This window comes from Lissotriton vulgaris, chromosome 4_1, assembly GCF_964263255.1.
Source record: "Lissotriton vulgaris chromosome 4_1, aLisVul1.2, whole genome shotgun sequence".
Lineage (NCBI taxonomy): Eukaryota > Metazoa > Chordata > Amphibia > Caudata > Salamandridae > Lissotriton > Lissotriton vulgaris.
Genome location: NC_141691.1, coordinates 202,429,352 through 202,452,437, shown reverse-complemented (window position 1 = coordinate 202,452,437; position 23,086 = coordinate 202,429,352). Strand labels below are relative to the sequence as shown.

Here is a 23,086-nt window from a genome sequence, read left to right as displayed (position 1 = left end):
TCCCTTCTGTCCTTTCACCGACCCCTGCACAACCTGAAATCAGCCAACTTGTTCCAAGCCATGTTTACAAAAATCCTGAGAGTACGAACCGGGGGACGTATGTTCTCGTACAATACTTCCATTTTTTGGAACTCACTCCCCCTACAGCTCAGATCTACAACCTACCAGTTCACGTTCAGGAAACAACTAAAGACTTGTTTTTCCAGAAATTGCAGTAAGACCGGAAACTGCTTATGGTTGCAACCAGCGCTGGGATGCCAAAGGGTAGCCATGCGCTCTATCATGAATCAATTAATAATAATATTAATAGTCTATCTGTGCAGGGTTCAAATCCCTTGCCGGTCCTTCAGTCCTCCTTATCATTATCATCAACAACAGTATCCTCCAGATCAGAAGTACCCATATTTATGCCAGAGAAAACAACCCAAATGAAGTTTCCATCATCTAGCGAAAGACAATGTGGCACAAGACCGTTAAAGCCTAATTACCTTCCATCCCACACACCACCCAGTTACCTACTCCAGTGGGGCAGCAATATCCTTGCAGTATGGTAGAGTCGACTTAAATTACAAGAAACAAATGGGTGCTAATATCGTGGAGATTTCCAAATTTCAAAACAATTCTCCTCTAATGCCACTACAACTGACTGCAAACCACCAACTATGTTTATGTTTATGTTTTTGAGATTATTATTGCGCGCAAATACCCGAGGGTGTCTCGGTGCAGATCGGACTCCTGAGATGAAGCTACCTTAAAATTATTGGTCAAATAACCAAGTTTTCAGGAGTTTTCGAAAAATAGTGAGGGTTGGACTGGTTTTAATGGGCAGGGGAAGGGAGTTCCATAGCTTGGGGGTGGCTACTAGAAAACGCCTATCTCCCCAGCTGGCAGTTCTGGTACGCGGGACAACAAGCAAATAGGTACTAGCAGAGCGAAAGTGTCTTTGAGGGGCATAAATTCGAAAGGCATCTTTGAGGAACCGTGGTCCGGAGTCATGAATAGCTTTGTAGGCAATGCAAAGAGCTTTAAATTTTATGCGATTCTTGACTCTTAGCCAATGCAAATGGCGTATGGCCATGGTGGTTGAGCGGCGACTGGGGATATTAAGCAGAATTCTGGCCGCTGCATTTTGCACGGACTGCATTTTAGCTAGAATTTGTTCCTGTGTGCCAAGAAAAAGGGCCACCAACCCTTCTAAGAAAAAGGACTATGAAACCAGTTCCATTGGATCGAGAAGGCCTAAAAGGTAAGTCCAGATATGTTCTAATAATGAAGAAAGGACCCAAAAGACAATTTAGGCCCATTCTAGAGATGAGATGCACAAAAACATTGATCAGATAAGAAAAAAAATCGATTTTTGTTTTTTAGCCCGTAATCCAATTTACCCACATCTAGGGAGGAAAAAGTGGATATGTGCAATAGACTATTAGACGCCCATTTCCACATTCCTATAGGTCGCCCACAGAATAAGTATTTTTCTAGTATTAAATAAACATTAGTACTTAATACTTCCTTTCAGTGTGAAATCTGTCTCACATACATTTGCAAAATGCTTGGCTCTAGTATCCGTTCACTTAAGAAGAAAGTAAATATTAATTTGCCCCTTTGTAGACTGTCTGCTGAAAGCTGACAGTCAAGAGAAAGTACTAATAGTTAAACTGCTAAACAATTTGGGTCTACAGATTTTTAGGACATCCTAAAGACTTGTGAATGCTTGGAGAAGAGAGTTTAATCTATCTGGGGCGAATGTCACGTCATCGGGTCAATCCTATGATCAACTGCGAAAAAGATAGCTTCACTACTAGGTTGTATGACTTTTTAATCTACATTGCCCTGAATGCAAGGCTGCATATAAGGCCTCTTCAACAATGCTTAGAAGACCAATGAAGTCAAAGAAAGAATTCTGATGATAGCAGCTAGACAACCACAGAGTACTTTCCATAAACCTCTTCTTTCGGCAGTCTATAACGTAGGACTCTCTTCTGAGTTTTGGAGATCATCTACAATACATAACTGTTCGAAGGCAATGATCAAAAAGTGAAATATATTACCTCATAAACTTGCCTTAAGCTCCGAGCTGTGTATTCCGCTGTCAAAACCATACTCCCATCTCTGAAACTATCTCACCCATTCAGATAGACAACATCACCACCGTGCATTACTTATTCGGAGAAGGAGGCCACCAGGTCAAAACATGTCATTAAAATCTTACTCAATCTGAATTGGGCTCTGTTCAGCTGCATGAACTTAATAGTAATGCATTTTCCTCGTCGCAATACCTTCACTGAGGAGAGTTTGTGAACTCCAGGCATTAACTATACAAGAGCCTTTCTTTCAGCTTCATAGAGACAAAGTGGTTCTTCGCACCGATACTATATTTCTTCCTAAAGTAGTTTCTGCCTTTCATATCAATCGGTTGAGTTACCTGCCTACTTTCCTCAACCTGATTCTGTAGAAGAAAGAGCTCTACACACCCTTGATGTTAGAAGAGCTCTACTATATTACATTGAAAGAACTAAAGCGTTTTGCTAAGCAACTTCATGTTGCTTTTTCTCCACCACACAAAGGCAATCCCATTTCTGAATTGGGCATGGCAAGAGGGATCATAAAATGTATCCAGACATGTTATCAGAAACCAGAAATACCCCCTAGAGCACATTCCACTCACAAAATAGGGGCTACTATGGCCTTCTTATGGAAAATTTCCCTAGCTAACATCTGTAAAGCAGCAACATGGTCTACACCGCACACACCACCAAACACTATTGTGTAGATGTGTTAGCGTAGCAACAAGCTAATGTAGGTTAAGCAGTATTTTAAACACTGTTTCAGATAACTACAACAACTACAGGTTAGCCACCGCTTTGGGAGTATACTGCTGTATAGTCTATGCAAAGCATGTGATCTACAGTTCACATGCCTTGAACGGATGTTACTTACCCAGTAAGCATCTGTTCTTGGCATGTAGAGCTGTAGATTCACATGCGCCCACCTGCCTTCCCAGTCTCTTGTAGTTGCAGTTTATCAGTTTACATACATACACAAGGACCTCTCTATTCTAAACTTACTAACTCCATTCTCCCCTTCTGTGGGAAAACAATCTAACAATGGAGTCAATGCCCATGCGCACTATCACCGAAAGGAGTCACCTTACCTCGTGAATGGAAAGACTTCTATGAAGAAAAACAACTTGCAAACATCCATACCTAACACAATAGATGGCAGGAGTATGCAAAGCATGTGAATCTACAGCTTTACATGCCAAGAACAGATGCTTACTGGGTAAGTAACATTATCCTTTTGAGAGTTCAATAATGAAGAGCAGCTCTTTAGTCTTTGAAGGAGGCTGGTGTACACGAGGCGGAGAAAGCATTTCTACGAATGATTGATAACTTGCCCCCTTTCGTATGTGTTCTGTCCAGACTGTGAATGGTATATTCTGGGGGATGGCAAGTAGGGTCTGCCCATGTTTCAGTGATGAAAGCCATTTTCACATATTAGCTTTCTAAGAATTCTACACATTGTGTCTGACCAAAGACCTCTCATTAATCAGAGCACAGCGAAGATCTGGTTTCTTCTGCTCTGTACTTGTAGCTTTGCCAGAACTTATCTTAGTGTTTAGGAAGCTAAGGTGACACTTATCACATATGCAATTGTTACTATCTAGCTCTAAATGCGGTTCATATGTTTATAGTTCTTAATTTTGCATGCTCGTATCAGACAGAGCTCTTCACTGGCATAGACTATCCGTTGAGAGGTTTCTGGAGTCGTGACCAGTGGTATGGGCCCCGGGAGCTGTCAGGGTGCGGACGGGCACAGACTGGCCTGCCTTTAGCGCACTAGGGGTGCGCCCGATGCGGGTGGACCCGATTTGAAGGCGTTTAAATAGCCCGTCTTGTCTATTGGTGGTGTGCAGGGGGGTATGATGAACTGCAGGGCTTCAGAGCGCAATCTAAAACATACAGGAGAGGTAAAATCTAAGAGGCGTCCAGCAACCTCTATCTGAATTGTAGGCTTCCCTATGATTCAAGACTATTGGTAAACGAAGTAAAACGTAAAATAAGAGGAGAAAGTATGGATTAAAACATTGGGCCAAGCACAATTCAATATTTTGGCCTCAAGGAGCCAGGCACAGCTTAAGAACAACAAGTGATTGCTGGTACAAGGAAATTACATGAGTATGGGCAAACCAACTCTCACAAGCTGCGTGGACGTGCTTTGAGGGCATTAAAGCAGCCTGTCTTGCTGATGGGCGTCTCCGGGGGGCGTGGTCAACTGCAGTGCTTCCGAGCGCAATTTAAACAGGTGGTATAAATAGAATCTAACTGGGTTCCAGCAACCCCCGACTTGAATCACAGCTTCTCTACGATTCACGACCACTGGTAATTTACAGGAGAAGATTTGACAGCACACATCCTGAAGTCATGTATTTCGAGGTCCTTCTATACGTGAAAATGAAGAAAAAGGAGGAAAAGTGAAATAAATCAATTGCCTAGAATCACACAATTTGTTTAAGTGAGGATTGTTCAGTTCAGTGTATGTATACATAGAGATAGAGATAGAGATATGTATAGATATATCGATCTATATATATCGAGCTATATCTATATATATATATATATATATATATATATATATATATATATATATATATATATATATATAATATATATATATATATTCAACACACTCCTGGTTACAGCACTTAATCAATCGAAAGAACCAGAGTCGGAGCCCAAATCAGATGCGGTGTTGTCAAGTTTATTCGGCATAGGAAACACCCAACGCGTTTCGTGATCCGCTGATCACTTTCTCACGGGTGGAGTTTACCTGGATCAACATTCATTTAAAGCGACATACTGTATTAGGATTTTGCACACGTGATCATAGACATAGCTATAATTTGTTTATTTATTTTTTCTATGTCGCCAAAATTAGAAACATTGTTTCAAGTGAATTTGCCCACTGGGGCAACACGACCTCTGACAAACCCATCACAAGTACCGATGTGATTTTGTAACATGGTACTGCATAATGGGGCTGGCCAACGTTGGCGTATATCGAAATGACCTGGTTTCAGTTCGCAAAATAAGCTTAAACTGTTTAATACCCAGGGGAACTGGAATTTATTAACATGGCCTCTGCATGTATCCGTTATTCCTGTGATGTGACACAAACTTTCACTTGAAACAATGTTTCTAATTTTGGCGACATAGCTATAATTTGTTTATTTATTTTTTCTCTGGTTCTTTCGATTGATGAAGTGCTGTAACCAGGAGTGTGTTGAATTATAGGGGTTGGCGTTCCCCGTCGAGAGCCCGCCGTGGAAGATGGCTTAAGCACGCCAAACCTGTGTGTGTTTATATATATATATATATATATATATATATATATATATATATATATATATATATATATATATATATATATATATATATATATTTTTCCCCTATGCCCACCTTACTAGCCCCTTTCCTGGCATCAACACAGCCCTCTGTCTCATCACGGCCCAAACTTTGTGGCTCTTTGGAAAATGTTTGCGAGAACCCATGGTCTAAGGAGTCCACAAAGAGGCCGGTCTCAGTCCTGTAGTACTACTAGTATATCTTTGATAGTTGAATATAGCACTACTGTGCAGTTAACATGGGGGCTGCACAGCCACATGCTTATCAGACTTGTCCCTGTTTCAGTGGAAACAGTGGAGCCCGAACGAACTGCCAGGCCTTCTCTGAACCGGAAGTAACCCTCACTAAAATTAATAGCTGACTGATTTTCCTTAATTAGGATGTTTAAAATTGGCCAACGAGCCAAAAATATGTCCCACACACAAAAATCCAGAGAGCATCATTTTAACATGAAAAGTGACATTTAGATCTATCCTTCAGGAAATAGATTAATTGGCAGTAATATTTACATAGGCATATTGATATGGATGCTGTAAGACAAAGTACAATCTGAGTATAACCGAATGTTGTTTTTGAAGGTTAACATACTTTTATTTTTTATAGGGAGACTGAAACACACTTTTCTTCTGATACGGATTTTGATGATATTGATGGAAAGAACCTAAAACAAGGCAAAGGAAAAGTATGTACTCTACTTAGTTGATTTTGTTTCTCCTTTTACTCATTTTTGCAGGATAGAAGTTTAAATGCAAATGTTTCTGTGGCATTAAACCCCATTTTGCTGTGAAATCCAGGCAGATCTTAGAATATTTAAATCTGCCTTTTATCAAATGCAGAATTCATGTATATGTAATTACATTAGTGTACACACGCACACGCACACGCACGTACACACACACGTACACGTACATACACACGTACACGTACATACACACGTACACACACACGTACACACACACACACACACACACACACACACACACGTACACACACACGTACACACACACACACACGTACACACACACACACACACGTACACACACACACACACGTACACACACGTACACACAGTCAGCAGTGATTGGAATAATTAAAGTTTGAAATGATCATTTGTACTGGTGTGTTAGTAGAAGAAGAAAAAAAGATTGTCGCAAGTTTGAAGGCTCAGGTTTTCAGATCAGGATATGGGTTGGATAAACTCAATTACGTCTTTCAAAATTGCAGTAAATAGTTAAATCTGCTCAATTTGGAACGGAAGCAAACTATGTATAAGCAAACAATGTCTGGTTGCCTCTGTAGTATTGAACTGTCAGTAGACTGCCAATGTCAGATAGTGTCCTAAACAGAAAACCTGTGACCAGACACTTGAGATCATCAAGGCACAGCACCCAGAGACATTTTGCTAGGGATCCTAGTTTTTCGGACGTTGTGTTTTAGGGCTCTGTTTTTGTGCAGTAATTTTTCTTCCGTCAATCTGTGGGGCTGTGCGACTAGAAAGCCAGTGCCTAGCGCTAGGTAACACTAATGACTTATTTTAAATCGTATCTTTTATCCAGAAGCTGCCAGCATCTTTTGTGGTGTTTATTTGCATCATAGCTTTAACTTAACCAGCATTGGAACGTTCATTGATTCACCTACTTGAATCATTCCTTGTCAAGCTGAAAGTCTCTCAGTACCCTTCAAAATGCAACATCTCCTAATGAAAGCCTATAAGGCCTGCAAATATTCACTTTAGTATGCAAAACATGTGAAACACTGTTATTAAACCCCTTTTAAAAAAACCTTCCTTAGATCCTACAGCCGTCGCAAGTTATAGACCGATTGTATGCCTGCCCTTTCCTGCCAAAGTATGCGAATATCTGATGAATAGGCAGCTCTCAGAATTCGTCGAGACTCACCAACTTCTCGATGAAACGCAGTTTGGGTTCAGGAAAGGGCATGGAACAGAGACTGCCTTGATAAAGGCCTCTGATGAGATCAGGACGATCATGGATCAGGGAGGGGCGGCTGTCCTTATCCTTCTGGATCTGTCAGCAGCCTTTGACGCGGTCGACCATGTCACTCTTGTCGACCGTGTCACAGCTCTGGGGATCAATGGTCGGGCCAAGGATCTTATTTCATCTTTCCTGGCAAACCGTACCCAAACAGTAAGGCTCGGAGATTTTTATTCTCCCATCTCTGCACTCCCTTGTGGAGTCCCACAAGGCTCCTCGCTAAGTCCTATGCTTTTTAACATCTATGTAACGGACTTAGCGAGGATAATAAAGGCCTATGGGATACAGTTAACATCGTATGCAGATGATACCCAGCTGGTGCTGGGTATCCATAAGGACGGCCTTACTGTAGCAGCCAACTTCCAGAAAGCTATGCTCGAGGTCAGTACTTGGATGGCCTTGAATTGCCTCAGGCTTAATTCGGACAAGACCGAGATTATGACCTTTGGAAAACTCTCCCCTGAATGGTCTCTCGGTTGGTGGCCCGAAAAGCTTGGCCATCCACCTGTCCCAGTGGAAAAAGCCAGAAATCTGGGAGTGATTTTTGACAACAAGCTGGTTTTTGACCTCCATATTAATAAGGTTGTGTCATCTTCATTTTTCATTTTGAAAAAGATTAAGAAGCTGCTACCTTACCTCCCTCCGTCAGCTGGGAAGACTCTGGTTTCTACCTTAGTCTTCTCAAAAATAGATTACGGGAACGCTCTCTTCCTCCACACTCAGAAACGTGTTATAATGAAGCTGCAATCTATTCAGAACGCGGCTGCCAGGATTCTTCTTAACATCCCTCGGCGCAAATCTACCACTCTTGGTATTCGTCAGCTTCATTGGCTGAGAGTTGAGAGCCGCGTTAAATTCAAGGCCCTCTGTATTGTTTACAAGGCCATACATGGCATAGGACCCAGGTTCCTGATCGAAGCCTTTCAGCTCTATACCCCCAGAAGGCAATTAAGATCGGCCAACACCAGTCTCCTGCCGGTGCCACGTACAAGATCAGTCACCTGGGGCGACAGGCGTTTTCTCGTGGCCACTCCAAAACTTTGGAACCTCTTGCCAATTGCCATTAAAGCCGCTCCGAATCTGATTAGTTTTCGTAGGCTTTTGAAAACCTGGTTGTTCAACCAGTGAGAAGACGGTAGGATGATGAACTTCAGTTGCTCCACAGCGCCGAGACACCTTCGGGTATTTGTCGCGCTATAAAAGTTGCGTAAATAAATAAATAAATAAAATAAACACCACAAAGAAAACTCCACCTCATTCCCGTACCACCTGCAGGTGGCCCGCCATTACGATCTGGATACTTCTGAAGAATGAGAAGATGTAGATGGCTGCTATTGACATGAGTGGGACAACTACATAGTCCTAATAATGGGCGATCCCTCTCTCTTAGCCACACACTTCAGATATTGCTGGGTTTCACTCGTTAGTGAAACGAGCTTGCAAATGTTTTGAACTAATTATTGCAGTCTCTAAAACATGGTTTCTATATGATTTCAAAGAACCTGCAAAGAAGACCACTATCCCAATTATTGACCACATTTGGCTGGTAGGTTTCAAAATCCTCTTGGATCCAGCGTCTGTCCCTGCCATGGTGCATGCCTGAAAGAAAATATCATGCTGCTGAGAACCTCAGCATACATTATAAGACATCCTTTTTTGATTCAAGCTGCACACATTTAGTCCTACTGTAGGACAACATCCTGTACCGATCATCCTGATTGTGATGGTGGGAAAACAGATCATGATAAGAATATTTTACAGTTAAAAGGTTTTTACCCTGCCTGCAACATTATAATGACCCGTGTTCTCGAACCTTTTTGTTTTAAAGATATTTATGTTCACTGAAAATCATTCAGAGCTACTAATATCATCAGTGCTGTTGTGACCACATCAAACAGGGTTACGTTAATGGCCACCCCATAGAGAATTACCTCCAGCAATCACTTCAGGCCGGCTTGGTAGCAGTAATGTAAAAAAGGCTATATTAATATTCAATGCCTCCAAATCTTTACTATATAGCAGCCATAGCTGCAATGTTATAGGTACCAAGTTATAATCTGAGTATAAGTCTTCCCAACACAGCATGGTTTATCACGCAAATATAAGTTTTAAATGCATTTTGGAATTGTAACCTTTTTTTCTCCAAACATCAATTTGAGTTCTGAAAATACACACATTTTCATCTTGAATACTCGCTCTTTCATTTAGTTATTGTGAGAAAATGCCATCTTTCTTGCATGGTATGCCCCCACTTTTTGCTGAATTGCTGATGTGCTTAGACTGATTTTGTAAAGAACACAGGTCCTAAACCTTTTCAATACAATTGTGATTGATAAACACAGACTTGAATAAGAACTATGTCTCTTTTTGTCCAATGTCCAGCCGGACAGAGGAATATTTAATGCTAGGATTGAATAAGGATTTACAATTACGTGAGACACGACAAGGAGTCTAAAAATTGGGCACAAGCCTGTACCAAGTCAAAAGGAGGACAATACAGGGTAAAGAAATTGACAGGCAAACCGAGTGGAGCAAAAGGTGGCTTACAGTACAATGTAATCTTGTGTAAGCTCAAACCAACAGTTACTGCAACACATATTATACAATTGAAAAGTGCAGTACTGTTAAAACTGTCGACGTGACGTTTCGATCTCTATCTCCAATTATTTACTGGGATCATCTTCAGGACTACTATTAATACTTTTGCCTGAGTGAATTAGAAAGCCTTTGGATTTGTGCAGAATGCCATGTGGTGGCTTTCTTGGAACGGTAGGCGGCGAGACAGAACGTCCGGCGGGCGTTCTGTGGTGGAATTAGGCAACCTGTGCCAAACGGCGAGAGGCCAGTTCCGGTATGGAGGCTGATGGGTAGGGGGCAGCAACAATTTTATGCAGTCTGATGCCATTGGATCCTCAATTGGGTCAATCGGGCATTGAGAGTCCCGTCCGGGTTAGCGCAATGGCTGGTTGTAGACTGAATCAGATGCCCAAGGCCTGTGTTCCTTACCTAAAAACTGTATTGAAACAAAACCCAATTGGCATATCTGGCCACATGTCAGTCCCTGGTAAATGGTGCCCTAGGTACCCAGGCATTGTGACTAGAGAACACCCCTAAGGGCTGCATCACACACACACACTCTCACACTCTCACACTTTTGCATGCTGAGTGTCCTGGTGCAGAACTAAACAGTCGAAATGGCACACATCTCTGTGTGCCATGCCCACAAATCCACTGCTCTGGCATACATCAGTCACCCCTCTAGCTGGGTGCACTATGCCAGTGGTGTGGGCACAGGTGCATGAGCCCTGTGCCCCTACAGTACCCAAGGCCATTCCTGGGCACTGTAAATGCAGTGATGCCATTAAGAGTATATGGTGCTGGGAGGTTGTCATTACAAACTCCACAGCACCATAATGGCTACACTGAATGCTGAGAAGTTTGATATAAAACTTCTCAGCACATTAAACCCACACTAATGCCAGTGTGGGATTTAATGCCCAATGCACTTCAAAGGGCATCTTAGAGATGTCCCCTGAAACCTAACCAACTCCCAGTGTCCTGACTGCATGGCTACCGAGGCTGCCTCCACCAGACCTGTTTCTGGACCCCTGGGTCGAGAGCTTGCCGCACTCAGGGGCCTGAAATATGCATATCCTGCGACGAGGTGTCAGGCATGCTGCCTTTTCTGAGCCTCCCCAGGGCAATTGCTGTACTCAGCAACTGGCCCCCACCAGTTCTGACCCCCACTCTGGCAGGAAGACAGGCGGGAAACCCTAGATGAGGAAAGGGGTGTGCCAGCCTGTGCCAACTCCACCCCTCAGGTGGGAGAGGCGAGGTGAAGCACAACTCTGGGCTACAGCCATCTTGAGGATGGGGAGCCCTGCCCAATCAGAGCTAGGCCCCTGCACCCCTCCCACAGGAGAGGAGCAGGATAGGGGGTGTAGCCAACCCAGGACAGGGACCCATTGGTCCCTGCCCTTGCCCTACCTGTAATGCCCCTACTTTTAGTATTTAGGGGCACCCTGAACCTTCCTTTCTCAGATCCCGATTTGAAAACGAGAAGAACAAGCAACAAGAAGATCTGCTGTGCAGCTGCTAACAAGAGGACAACACCAACTGACTTGGCCCCAGAACCCTACAGGCCTATGGATCCTTGAACCTGCTCTTGCTAAACCTCGGCTTCTCCTGCGGACAGCAACCTTGAAAACCCTGAAGGACCTGCCTGCCTTGATCCTCTAAAGCAGGGGTCTCCAAACCGGTCCTGGAGGGCCTGATCCATGCCAGATTTTTTGGATATCCCCATTGAGATACATGTAGTTATTTTAAAAATCTGGCATGGATCCGGCCCTCCAGGACCGGTTTGGAGACCCCTGCTCTAAAGACTGGGACTCCCACGAGCAGTGGTTCTGCTCAAACCGCAGCAACCCCTGGTGCCAGCGAGGAACCGCGAATCCAGCACACTCTGCACCCGCTGAGCCCGGCCTGTGTCTGAGTGGGCAAAGACCACAAGGACGTCCCCCCGATGACTGACCTGGAATCCAGTGCCCAAAGACCCTCCTCGACGATCCGGACGATGCCTGCAGCCTCACAACCAGGGACCCCTCCAACCGCAACCAGCTGAGGGTAAGATTTCCTGACGTCCAAAGACACCCCTGCACCCGGCGCCCCACGGCCCCCTGTGCCGAACTCCTGGGTGTTTACCTATCCTCCAAGATCCCTACTAACCTCTGGAAGTGGTGGTCGCACCTGAAGAATCGCTGTCCCCGAACCTGCAGCCTTTGTTCGATTCCCAAGTCTCCCATTGAATGACATTGAGCGCCCGATGTCTAAAAAGCACCCTTCAACCCGCCGCCAGAGTGCCCCTGAGAGTTCAACCTTTGGCCTAATCTACTTCCCCATTTGCCCTGAGCAAGTGACCAGGAGCCCAGCTCCTACAGCCATGTGGTCTGCCTGCTAGCAGCCACCAACTGAAGGCCCCCTACCCTTCATAGGATAGCATTGGGCCTACTCTCTCTGCACCCGGCTGTCCCTGTGCCGCTGAGGGTGTAATGACTGCACCTGCCTGACCCTCGGAGACCCCTGAGTCTATGCACAGAACCTTAACTCTGCCAGTCAAGTACTTACCCAAAAGCTGATAACTCACTTTTCTTCCATAGGGTAACATTGACTGGTTTCACTTGGAAATTCGTCCAAGTGTGGAGTTTTGAAACTTTAAAATACTCATCTAAAAACAGCCGAACCACGAATTCCAATTTACTCCCCTGTTATCAGGAGAGAACCCAGTGTTGTATATTTTAGCGCAGCACTGAACCTGAAAAGTAACTATTACCGTGGTTTACTGTTAACATTTTCCTCCATAGGAATCCATTGCCTGGGTATGTGTGAAGTTTGGAGGGGTAAAAAAGATGGCATCCGTGAGGGACGAGTGAGAGGCTAAAAGTAAAACAGAGCTAGATCTCGCAAGTCAGCAAAATCTCCTACCAGAGGTAACAAGCCAATTAAAAAATGTGAAATTAACAGAGATGGAACAAGCTGGGAGCCAAGCAGAAAAGAGGGCCCAGATAACAAGATCAATAGTACAGCCCACTGAGCCACTGGGTCCCTGCAGTATTCAGAATACAGGGTCTGAACTGAGTGTGAAAAAGGAATGAAATTAATCTGTGAGAGCGATTCAAGTGAGCCTTTTCTCTCATTTTCGGATCATACAGACCGCTTGGATGAGGAGCACGATGAAGGACCAAAGGGGGAGTCTTTAGATGGTTCAATAGCTAGTCTGGCAAATGAACAGAACGAATTAGTTATGGATTCAACATCTGAAGAGAGGACCCCAAATATTACTATGGTTCATAACAAAACAATGGCTCATGGGACTCCAAGTTTAGATATATCACAAGCTGGAACAGGCAAAAGCTTAGCCTGGGAAATATCTTTCTCCGGAGGTTCAAGTTGATTCCGAGCCCACCCCAGGGACAACAGAGGGAGTAATAGGGGGAGCCTCGCAGGCACATTGGCAATACCTATTAATCCTGACGAGATATCACTGAGTGCAATCTACCAACTAATAGTGGAACATAGAGCAGAAACTCGCTCGGTGAGCCAGAATACCGTAAATTGCAGAACTCAGTGAGGAGAATTGCTAAGACCTGCAATTAATTTTCAGAAAAGATAAATGCAGTGGAAGAGCGGAATCCGCAATACTGGACCAAATGACGATACAAAAGACTGATATAGATATGTCGTCTGACCGATATATGCAACTGAAAATGGTTGCTCTAGAAAATTGACTCTGGAGAAATAATTTCAGGATACTGATGATACCTGAAGGGGCGGAAGGGACGGATGTGCGGAAGTTTGTACAGAATCTTTTTTGGAGGCCTTTCTGGAACTAACAATGTGGGACTTTGCCAGCGAGCTGCAGAGAGCCCACAGATTTCCATTTAAGCTGTCTGAGGGGAAAAAAGGCTCAGCAGCAGAATATCCTAGAGCCATATTGATCAATCTGATTAACTTTCTAGCACGGGAGGCACTATATGATCTTGCAACACCAGATAGGAAATGACAAGGGAAAGGATCTACGTTCCCTCTAGGGCACGCGCGCACCTGCCCTGATATCCCCGCGCACCGCCTCATGTTGAGCGCGCACACAGGACGTCGCGGTGGAGAGTCGCGCCGCTCGCTTCTTTATAGCGCGACTCTCTCTCACGCGACGTCCTGTGTGCGCGCTGAGGATTGCAGGTAAGGAGGCAGGGTGGGGCTTGTGGCCTTAGGATTATTATACTAATAAAAATGTAAACGGACATATCAGTGCTGTTCTCTAACCTGTCAACCCACACATTCCCCACTCTCCCCGTGCAGGGACGGCTTCAGCCGGCTGCTTTCAGTGTGTATTTTGGAGTTTGGCAAGCTGTGCTCGCTGACCTCGGTTTCACAGAGCAGAGCAGCAGTGCAGATAACTTTTATTTATGCGGCCGATGCTTCACAATGCGCTGCAGATTTATTCAACATAGCATTTAGCATTTTTAAACACTCGCCTTTTCAATTAATTTCTCAGCTGAGTGCTTTTCAATTTAGGCTATTTTTCTAGACGCGCGTAATCTTTTAATTGAGGGTGTGGTTTACCACAATCGCAGTAAAGGTGCTGGTAATCATGTCCATAATGTAAAGTGGCAGTCTGATTATTTCTATTCTAGATCCTCCATAAAGTCGGAAGTGGAGGGAACGGCTAGCTCGCGTACTTGATGTGGAGGGAGTCCCGCACTGTGACATGTTCAGTGCAGTGTTTACGAGCAAAAGCCAGAGTCGTCATACGCAATAGTTATCAGCACTGTGAAAGCATATCCACCGTTTCTATGTTCCAAAAGTCCACCCTTGGTGTCTTATTCGTGGAAATATTTCAGAAGAGACCAATTGCATTGTGCTCGCACGTGATGCATCCATTCCATTTAAACAAAAGCAGTAGCAGCAATACAGGCGCTGAGGATTACAGGTAAGGAGACTGGTGGGGTTGTGGCAATGTGTGAGCGCGGGGCAGACTGTGGCCTTTTGTTTAAGTATTGTTGTTAATCGGAACCCCTTCACGGGCTCTGATTAACATCAATACTTAAAGGTCACAGTCTGCCCTGCGCTTTACTAACAAAAGCGTAGACACTTTCCAAACACAGCTTGTGCTAAAATACGTGCTGTTTTGGAAACTGTCTACGCTTTTGTTAGTAAAGCGCGGGGCAGACTCTGGCCTTTTAAGTACTGATGTTAATCAGAGCCCGTGAAGGGGCTCCGATTAACAACAATATTTAAACAAAAGGCCACAGCAGCTGGGGAAACGAGCGGAACATCAGGCAAGCGGGCGGAAAGGCACAAAAAACGAGTGGGACAGAGCATAAAGGCACAAAAAAACGAGTGGGACAGAGAGAGAGAGCATAAAGGCACAAACACGAGTGGGACAGAGAGCATAAAGGTACAAAAACGAGTGGGACAGAGACAGGGCATAAAGGCTCAAAAAACGAGTGGGACAGAGTGCAGAAAGGCACAAAAACGAGTGGGACAGACAGGGCATAAAGGCACAAACAACGAGTGGGACAGAGGGCAGACGGGCACAAAAAACAAGTGGAACAGAAGGCAAAAGGGGCACAAAAACGAGTGGCATAGAGGGCAGACGGGCACAAAAAACTAATGGCACAGAGGCAACATACAGAAATATAGGGACGGCTAAGCACAAAAGGCAGAACGGGCAGAGAGGCACAGGGGCAGCGAGGGGAACTGAAGGGAAAACTGGGCAAAGACACAGGCAGCAAGGGGTACAGAAGGAAAGACCGGGCAGAGAGAGCACGGGGACAGCGAGGGGAACAGAGGGAAGAAAAAGGTGCACGGTCCACGTACAGACAGCGGGGAAGACAGGCAACATCAGTCACAGGCACAACAATGAAAATACAGGCAATACAATAAATTTGCAAACTGCCCTTTAGACCCTTATTGTTGCACTGGATGTGTGAAAATGCACCATCTTTTCACTTTTTAAAGTATACATTTTGAGTGCCATTTGGCGCCGCAGACACGCGCGGTTTAGTTCCTGGCGCACATAGCCATGGTTGCAGCGCACAGAGACCCTCCACTGCCGCACACAGAGGAAAAAAATTAGAGGGAACATTTGAAAGGATTCCAATTCTTCGTGCGACCTGATTTCTGCCACCATACTGTTGAAAGGAGGTGTCATTTAAGGCGACTAATTACTCCCTTTTAAAGCATGGGTGCACAGGCTTTCCTGTTGAACCCAGCAACCTTAAAACTACTCTATAAAGGGTGTACACACTTTTTTTTTTATATCATAGGTACAAGCTCAAGACTACCTGAATACACTTTGAGATATGAAATACTAATGTGCTCAAGATAGGAATATGCGAAAATAAGAACTTCGAATAATATATAGGATCAAGCTGTATATATTTTTATGTGCTTATATGTCCAATAAGGGTAGGATAATGAGGAATTAGAAGATGGAATATGAATATAAGTATTGCCGATATTTAAAATGCGGTCGCTAAGGTTTAAAGACCCAGAGTAGAGAGGAGACTGGAGTAAAGTCTCTTCCCATTGTTAAGGGCCATGAACCCTTTTTCCTTAGTTGTAGTGTGGAGGGTGGGTGGGGGAAGGGGAGGGAAGGCACAAGGGGTGGTGGCAGGAGCAAAGCGGGAGGGGAGAGGTGGGGTGGGTGATAGGGGTAGTTGGGGAGGGGGTTGATTGGCAGAAAGGAAAAAAAACGAAAATCGGGCACATGCAGACCGATGTATGAAGGGGTATGCTGTACCAGACAAAGATGGCATAATCAAAGGCCATGGATATACAAGATATGCCAAATAGGAAAATATTGGTAAATTCAGGATTTGCTCATCAAATGTTGGTGGTCTGAATAACAAGGTAAAACGTGCAAAAGTCTTTGAAATAATCACTATGTTGAGCCCAGACGTCCGGTGTTTACAGGAGACGCACATCCCATGGGCAAGCAAAACAGGCCTTGAGATCAGAGAGTGTAACTTAGCAGTGTGTTCCACCCAAACAACAACGAGAGGTGTGGCTACATATATTAAACACCGGAGCGGGATGGTTCATTGAACAAAAGCAGATAAATGGTGTCGCTGGGCCACATTGGAGGTATCACTGGGCTTTACTGTTAATATATATGGCTCAAACTTAGACTCTCCTAATATTTGGGGGGGAGCTGGAGGTGGAACTTGCACAGCGGTCACTTTCTTTGATTATCTGTGGCGATTTTAACATACACTTGGGTGAAAGTAATGCTGCTAATATATACACAGGGATGAAGCATAAAGTATTTAAAGCACTCTCCTCGCTCAAAAATACCCATGGGGTGGCGGATATTTGGGCAGAGAAACATCAAAGTGACCCAGGTTTTACATATTACTCACATCCCCACAAAAAATGTATTCGTTTTGGATTAATTTTTTGGCCCCTATACAATGGCTAGATAATCTGGATATAAAAAAACTTCCACAGCTCCATTCAGATCACAATCCGTTAATTTTGGAAATCAGGGAAGTTCACAGTCTGAATAGACAAACTCCATGGACTTTTGACCGAAAGCTATTATTAGATGACCAGTTCTGCGTTCATATCAAACAATGGACCCCATTGTTCTTCGATTGTAATAGATTTAGCGCTTCCCGAGCAGTGGTGTGGGATTCGTACAAGGCTGCGCTGAGGGGGGGAAATAATAAAGTTTGCTGCCCACAATTGGAGGGAACGTAAAAAACAGATAGATCAATTGATTAACAAATTAGGTAAATTGGAATTGGAGCATGTACAAATAATCTGTAATGGAGCTGCGGTAGATGTACTACTACAGCATTTATCTAAGATCGCATTGGTTAAAGCTGAAATTAATCAGCACTTTCACGAGAAAGTGGCCCAAAAATTCCAGATATATCATAAGGAGCTATATGAATATGGAGAGACAACTGGGAGATTATTAGCTCTAAGAACGAGACAAAAAAGTGTTAGAGATAACATATCAAAAATGCAAGACGTGAATGCTGTATTAGTATCAGATTCTGAGAAGAATATTAAAATCTTTGAGGAATTTTATAGAAAATTATATCAGGCAGAATTCTCGGTAGAGGACCAAGGGTAGCAAGACGAGTTACTTCCCAGGATAGATAATGAAACGACCCAAGAATTAGAGCAGGAAATTACGTTAGAAGAAGTACAATTGGCACTATCATCTCTCTCATCTGGTAAAGCAGCTAGGCCAGACAAAAGTCCAATTGAGCTATATAAAATGCTAGCAGCATAAATAATACCTCTTATGCAAGACCTATTTTTTGATGTTCAATATCATGGAAAACTCCCAATGTCATGGCAGGACACAGATGTTGTAGTTTTCTTAAAGACAAACCCCCAGAACTCCCCTCGTCGTATCGCCCAAATTCTCTTATGAACACAGACGCAAAAATATATTCGAAGGTTATGGCCACCCGATTACAAAAGAACATTGCTGCAATTATTTCACCATGGCAGCACGGCTTTGTTCCTGGTCGGGGGACCACAGACCACATGCGGCGAGTAATATCAATATTAGATATTGCTGAGATAACCAGATTGGGACACGGGCTGCCCTCGCGGCAAAGTCAAAACAAGATGGTAGTAATAATGACGCTGATGTTAGCCAAACTGGTACCCCCAAAATACCGCAAATGTTTAATACTAAAGCAAAAACAACAATGGTTAAGACTTTGACAGCCGGAGATGGGGGTGAAAAAAATAAAGCTATTGATGATTTGGGAGTTCTAGATGCTGATAATGATCAAGATAAGACTTTCGTGGAAGCACTTGAACAGCTAGTAGTCTCTCCAGTAACTTCCTCAGCTCGCTCACCTGCGCCGTCTGTTTCACAAACTACTGTGGCTTTTGATATCAACGCAACCATTGAAGGGGACGTTGATGTTGAGCCGGACCCATGTCAAGCTGAAGGGGTAGAAGGTGAAGGTTATCCTATCAGCAGTAAAGATAGTGATTTTATTCACTTTCGGAACACTCCGAGGGCTCTGATCTGGAGGAGGATTTGGAGGACGAAGTGGAGACTTCTTCTCTGGAAAATACAAGCAAGGAAACGTCTGTTATTGCTACAGCAGATCTACATGTAGATAGAGATTGGAGTGAGGAAATCTCCAATGGAGACCCGACTATAGCAGATCAAGATCTAGCAGACTCTGCTGAACAAATTAGCTCTAGCCCTGGGTTTGCTAGCCAGGCACCACTAGATATTATTTTGAAAGCCATCTCAGATCAACGATTGGAGGCGAAAGCCGAGCATTTGAAAACCCACATTGCTTGTAAAAAACTTCAAAATACTGTGAGACGTCTTGTGGTAAATATTTGATTTACCGTCCTAATTTCTATGCAGGTAAGTACTTAAACAAAAATAACTCAATCGGAAAGAAAGACGCAGAGTCCGTGGTGTTAGAGTTCTTAGGGGTTTTATTCCTTAAAAAGGAATGGTTCTGGTACCGGATATCGGGTTCCTGACACCACTGGGGTGCAGGAAGGGATAGAGCATACTTTATTGACAAGACATAACTTTTTTACTTAAACCATATAATGAATACCAATACAGTAGGCGTAACAGCTGAGAGAAACAAGATAAAAACACACACGTGTTAGCAATACGTAATCAAAAGGCGTGAACCGGGCGTGAACATAGGGGTGTGTGCTAGAAACGTCACATGAAAGTGTCACAAGTAGGTGGGTACAAAGCAGAATTTTGCAATGTCAGCAGAAATCTGAAGCCTGGATGCGCACGCAGCTGCATGACGTGGGATTGACGTGGAGCTGGAGGGTGCAGGGGACTTGACATTTACACTAGCGGAAAGAGACAGAAGTCTGGCATGTCAGATCAACTCGTACCTATATCATATCTGATATCTGATGTTTGGGAACCATATTATCTAGAGGGAAAGGTCTCTTGGGCAGAGGCTATTCTATACTGACTGTGAGTGCGTGTATAAGCGTCTACGTGTCTGCATGAGATGCGAGGGGGCATGGGCCTACCATGGTAACAGAAGCTATGAATTACTTGCACGGAGACAGTGAGGCCGGGCCCTTTGCTCTGCAGCTGGAAGGATGTTTACTTGAACTAGTAGGCAGGAATGTATGTTTGAGGAGCGGAGCAGATAATTCGAAGGTTGAATACAGTCTTGGCAGGCAGCAGGCTGAGCTAAGCGCCGTTAGCCGCGCAGGGAGTAAGGCAGAGGTCACGGGTACAGAGGCAGCCCAGGCTGAGGCGTTTTAGAGTCAAAAGACAGGAAAAGGCTCGATGGCAGAATTCAGGGGCCTACTTCGCCAGAGCTGAAAAACGTGTAAAGTACACCACAAAAAGACATTGGCATGGCATACTTAGGAACGGAATATTCAACCCGTTCAGGGTGGATCTGAAAGAGGACATGTTAACGTTGGACGCAAATGTATTTGCGTCTTCATAGCTGGCACAGGAGGGAAGTTACATGCACTTTAAGCTCGTACATGGAGACGGTGGGGTACACGTTAGGGAACATTTCTTGACCATAAAATTTATATTTCCTCATTCCCTCCTTGTTCCCTACGGACCCTTCATGATATATCGATCCTCATGAATCGATCAGTCTGTTCTTGTAACATCATTTGCTCTTCTTTCTTCTTTTCGCGTTTTGAGTGAAAACTGGAATGTGGAATACATGAAGTGGCGCACAGACCACAAATCGCTGGCCCACACTGTAGGCACAGGCAGCAACTGAATACTATAACCAGGGCAATGCCTAGGAAGGATAGGATCTTCCATCCCCAAGCGGTCAACGTTGTCCAGAACCAACCGGACCAAGTCCAGGTGCCTGGATTCTGATGTATCAAACTTGCAATTTTATGAAGACGTGTAATAGCTTTATATACCGTTGGCGCGTTTTCTGGAATGAAAACACAGCAACTTGACCCGATGACCTTACAAGCTCCGCCCCTATCTGCTAGGATGACGTCAATAACAAGACGGTTTTGGAGAACAACAACCCGCATGGCAGATTGCTCCTCTGTTAAGTTGCCTAGAGCGGAAGTAGTTTCATTCACTACTGCTTCGAGGGTTCGAGCTAATCTTCGTATCAGTTTACTATTAAAGACGGTACCTAAGTAGGGGAAGAAACCTTTATTGAAGTCTGTGTATTGCTCCCATGCCGTTTCAGTATAGTCGACAATCGGGAGATCTCTTCGTAGTCTATTCTTTACTAGATTTGTATTTCTGTGATAATCAGGAGGGGCTAGGAAAACAGATGGCAGAAGGAATGCAATGTAACAAGTACCATCCCAATCTGGAGGTAAGCGTATGTATGCAGTATGACCACAAACAAAGTAGGAATGACGAGTAGCTCTAAATGAAGATTTGCCTTGATCACTGAATTCGACGACAGTAGTACATTTACTATGACCTAAATGTACTGAACCCTTCTTTCTGACACATAAGTCACCTGTGACTGGTAATACTGACATAGCAGGGAGAACTGGAGCAGCTTCGGATTCAACAGTGAGAATCATGAGGTTAATTGTATAATTACCTAATCCATATACTTCATTTTCTAGATCAGTTCCTATTCTAGTGGGAAGTCCCTTCTTGTCAGGATAACAGGCGTTAAGCAGAACTAAGTTCAGGTTTCCCCAAACCCAATTTCCTTCGAAAACAGCAATATCAGGATCTAAGGAATTAATTATTCTAAACCATGCTCCACATGAGCCATTGTGTGTGAACGGGTACGGAAAGAGGGGCAGAACTCCCTTGTATTTCTGATAGGGAGGGAGTCGGCCACATATCCAACAGTTTGTAGCATTATTAGTCTGATGGGAGTGATGTAACATACTAATGAATGTGTTGTTGCGCAGCGCAAGTCTGTAAGATAATTCATGAGGGGGTAATTCGCTAAAAGAATGTTCGGCAGTGACATTGTAAGCAGATTGTTCACGCTTGAAGATAGGGTAATATATGGGCAGCAATATACTGGTAACAATAATCAAAAGACTTAGAAAAAACATAACCAATAATGTCACTATACAGTGACTACGGAGTGATTTACAATATGCATGTTTCTTGAGTTGTCTCTCTCTCTCTCTATCTCGGTCTAGGGGATACATGTCAGAAACTATTTAACCGATTCACCTAGGGGAGGACTTAAACAATTAAACTGTCTGACTTGCTAGACCGTAGTTTCCTTTTATACTCCTCTTGGGGAGTTTTCTCTCTCTTGGGAACTTTAAAGTCACTAGTATCGAGGCAGTCTTTTGAGGGGGTGGACGAGTCAGTCTCTGGCAACAGTTCATTAAATTTTTTAATATGACTCGTGTGGATCAACCCCTTTCGGCCCTCAACTTTAATTGCCGTCCTCGTGGTCAGAAGGACGATCTTCGGCTCCTTCCAGCGGGGCTCCAGCGGGCTCCTCCTGTCGAAATTGCGGATCAGTACAGTATCACCAGGACGGACATCGTGTGGCTTCACGTCAGTGTTGTCGGGAAAAGCTGCGGCAACCTGTGAACGACATGATTGGAGTGCAGACATCAAGGAGGCAAGGTAATCTGTCAGCATATTACAGTCAACATCGGTTATTTTCTTAGGCATGGGCGTCCCCCACATATTTGGTGGTCGGCCAAAGACCACCTCATACGGGGATAGTCCTGATCTCGAATGGGAGACCATTCTCATATAGAACAGTGCAACTGGCAGGGCGACTATCCAGTCGACCCCTTTCTCTTTACATATTTTGGCAAGGCGTGTTTTCAGTGTCTGGTTATGTCTTTCTACAAGGCCAGCTGCCTCGGGATGTCGGACACAATGGAATTTCCACTGATATCCTAGCAGAAGTGAAACCTGCTTCATGAGCTCGGATGAGAATGGCTGTCCGTTATCTGAGTACACGATACGAGGCAAGCCGTACCGTGGGAAGAATTCACGAACCAGCTGCTTAGCAGTGGTCGGGGCAGTGTAATCTGGGACTGGATATGCTTCGGTCCAACGGGAAAGTGCACAAATAACTATGAGGACATACTTGAATCCTCGACAACGGTCCATCTGGATATAATCCATCTGGAGAACTTCAAAAGGGTGATCGGGAGGATGAAATCCACCTTGCTCTACAGGGACGCTTTTACCTGGATTGAACTGACAACAGA

At 44.1% G+C, this 23,086-nt stretch overlaps 1 protein-coding gene across 2 annotated transcripts in view; it reads left to right on the top strand.

Annotated features, from left to right (window-relative positions):
• STAG2 (STAG2 cohesin complex component) overlaps window positions 1-23,086 on the top strand; it is a 1,316,830-nt gene that overhangs the window by 228,145 nt on the left and 1,065,599 nt on the right. For both annotated transcript variants that reach the window (XM_086918500.1, XM_086918501.1), the window contains one exon: window positions 6,009-6,087. In XM_086918500.1, the coding sequence (XP_086774626.1) occupies window positions 6,009-6,087 (79 nt within the window). The remainder of the gene's footprint in view (window positions 1-6,008; window positions 6,088-23,086) is intronic.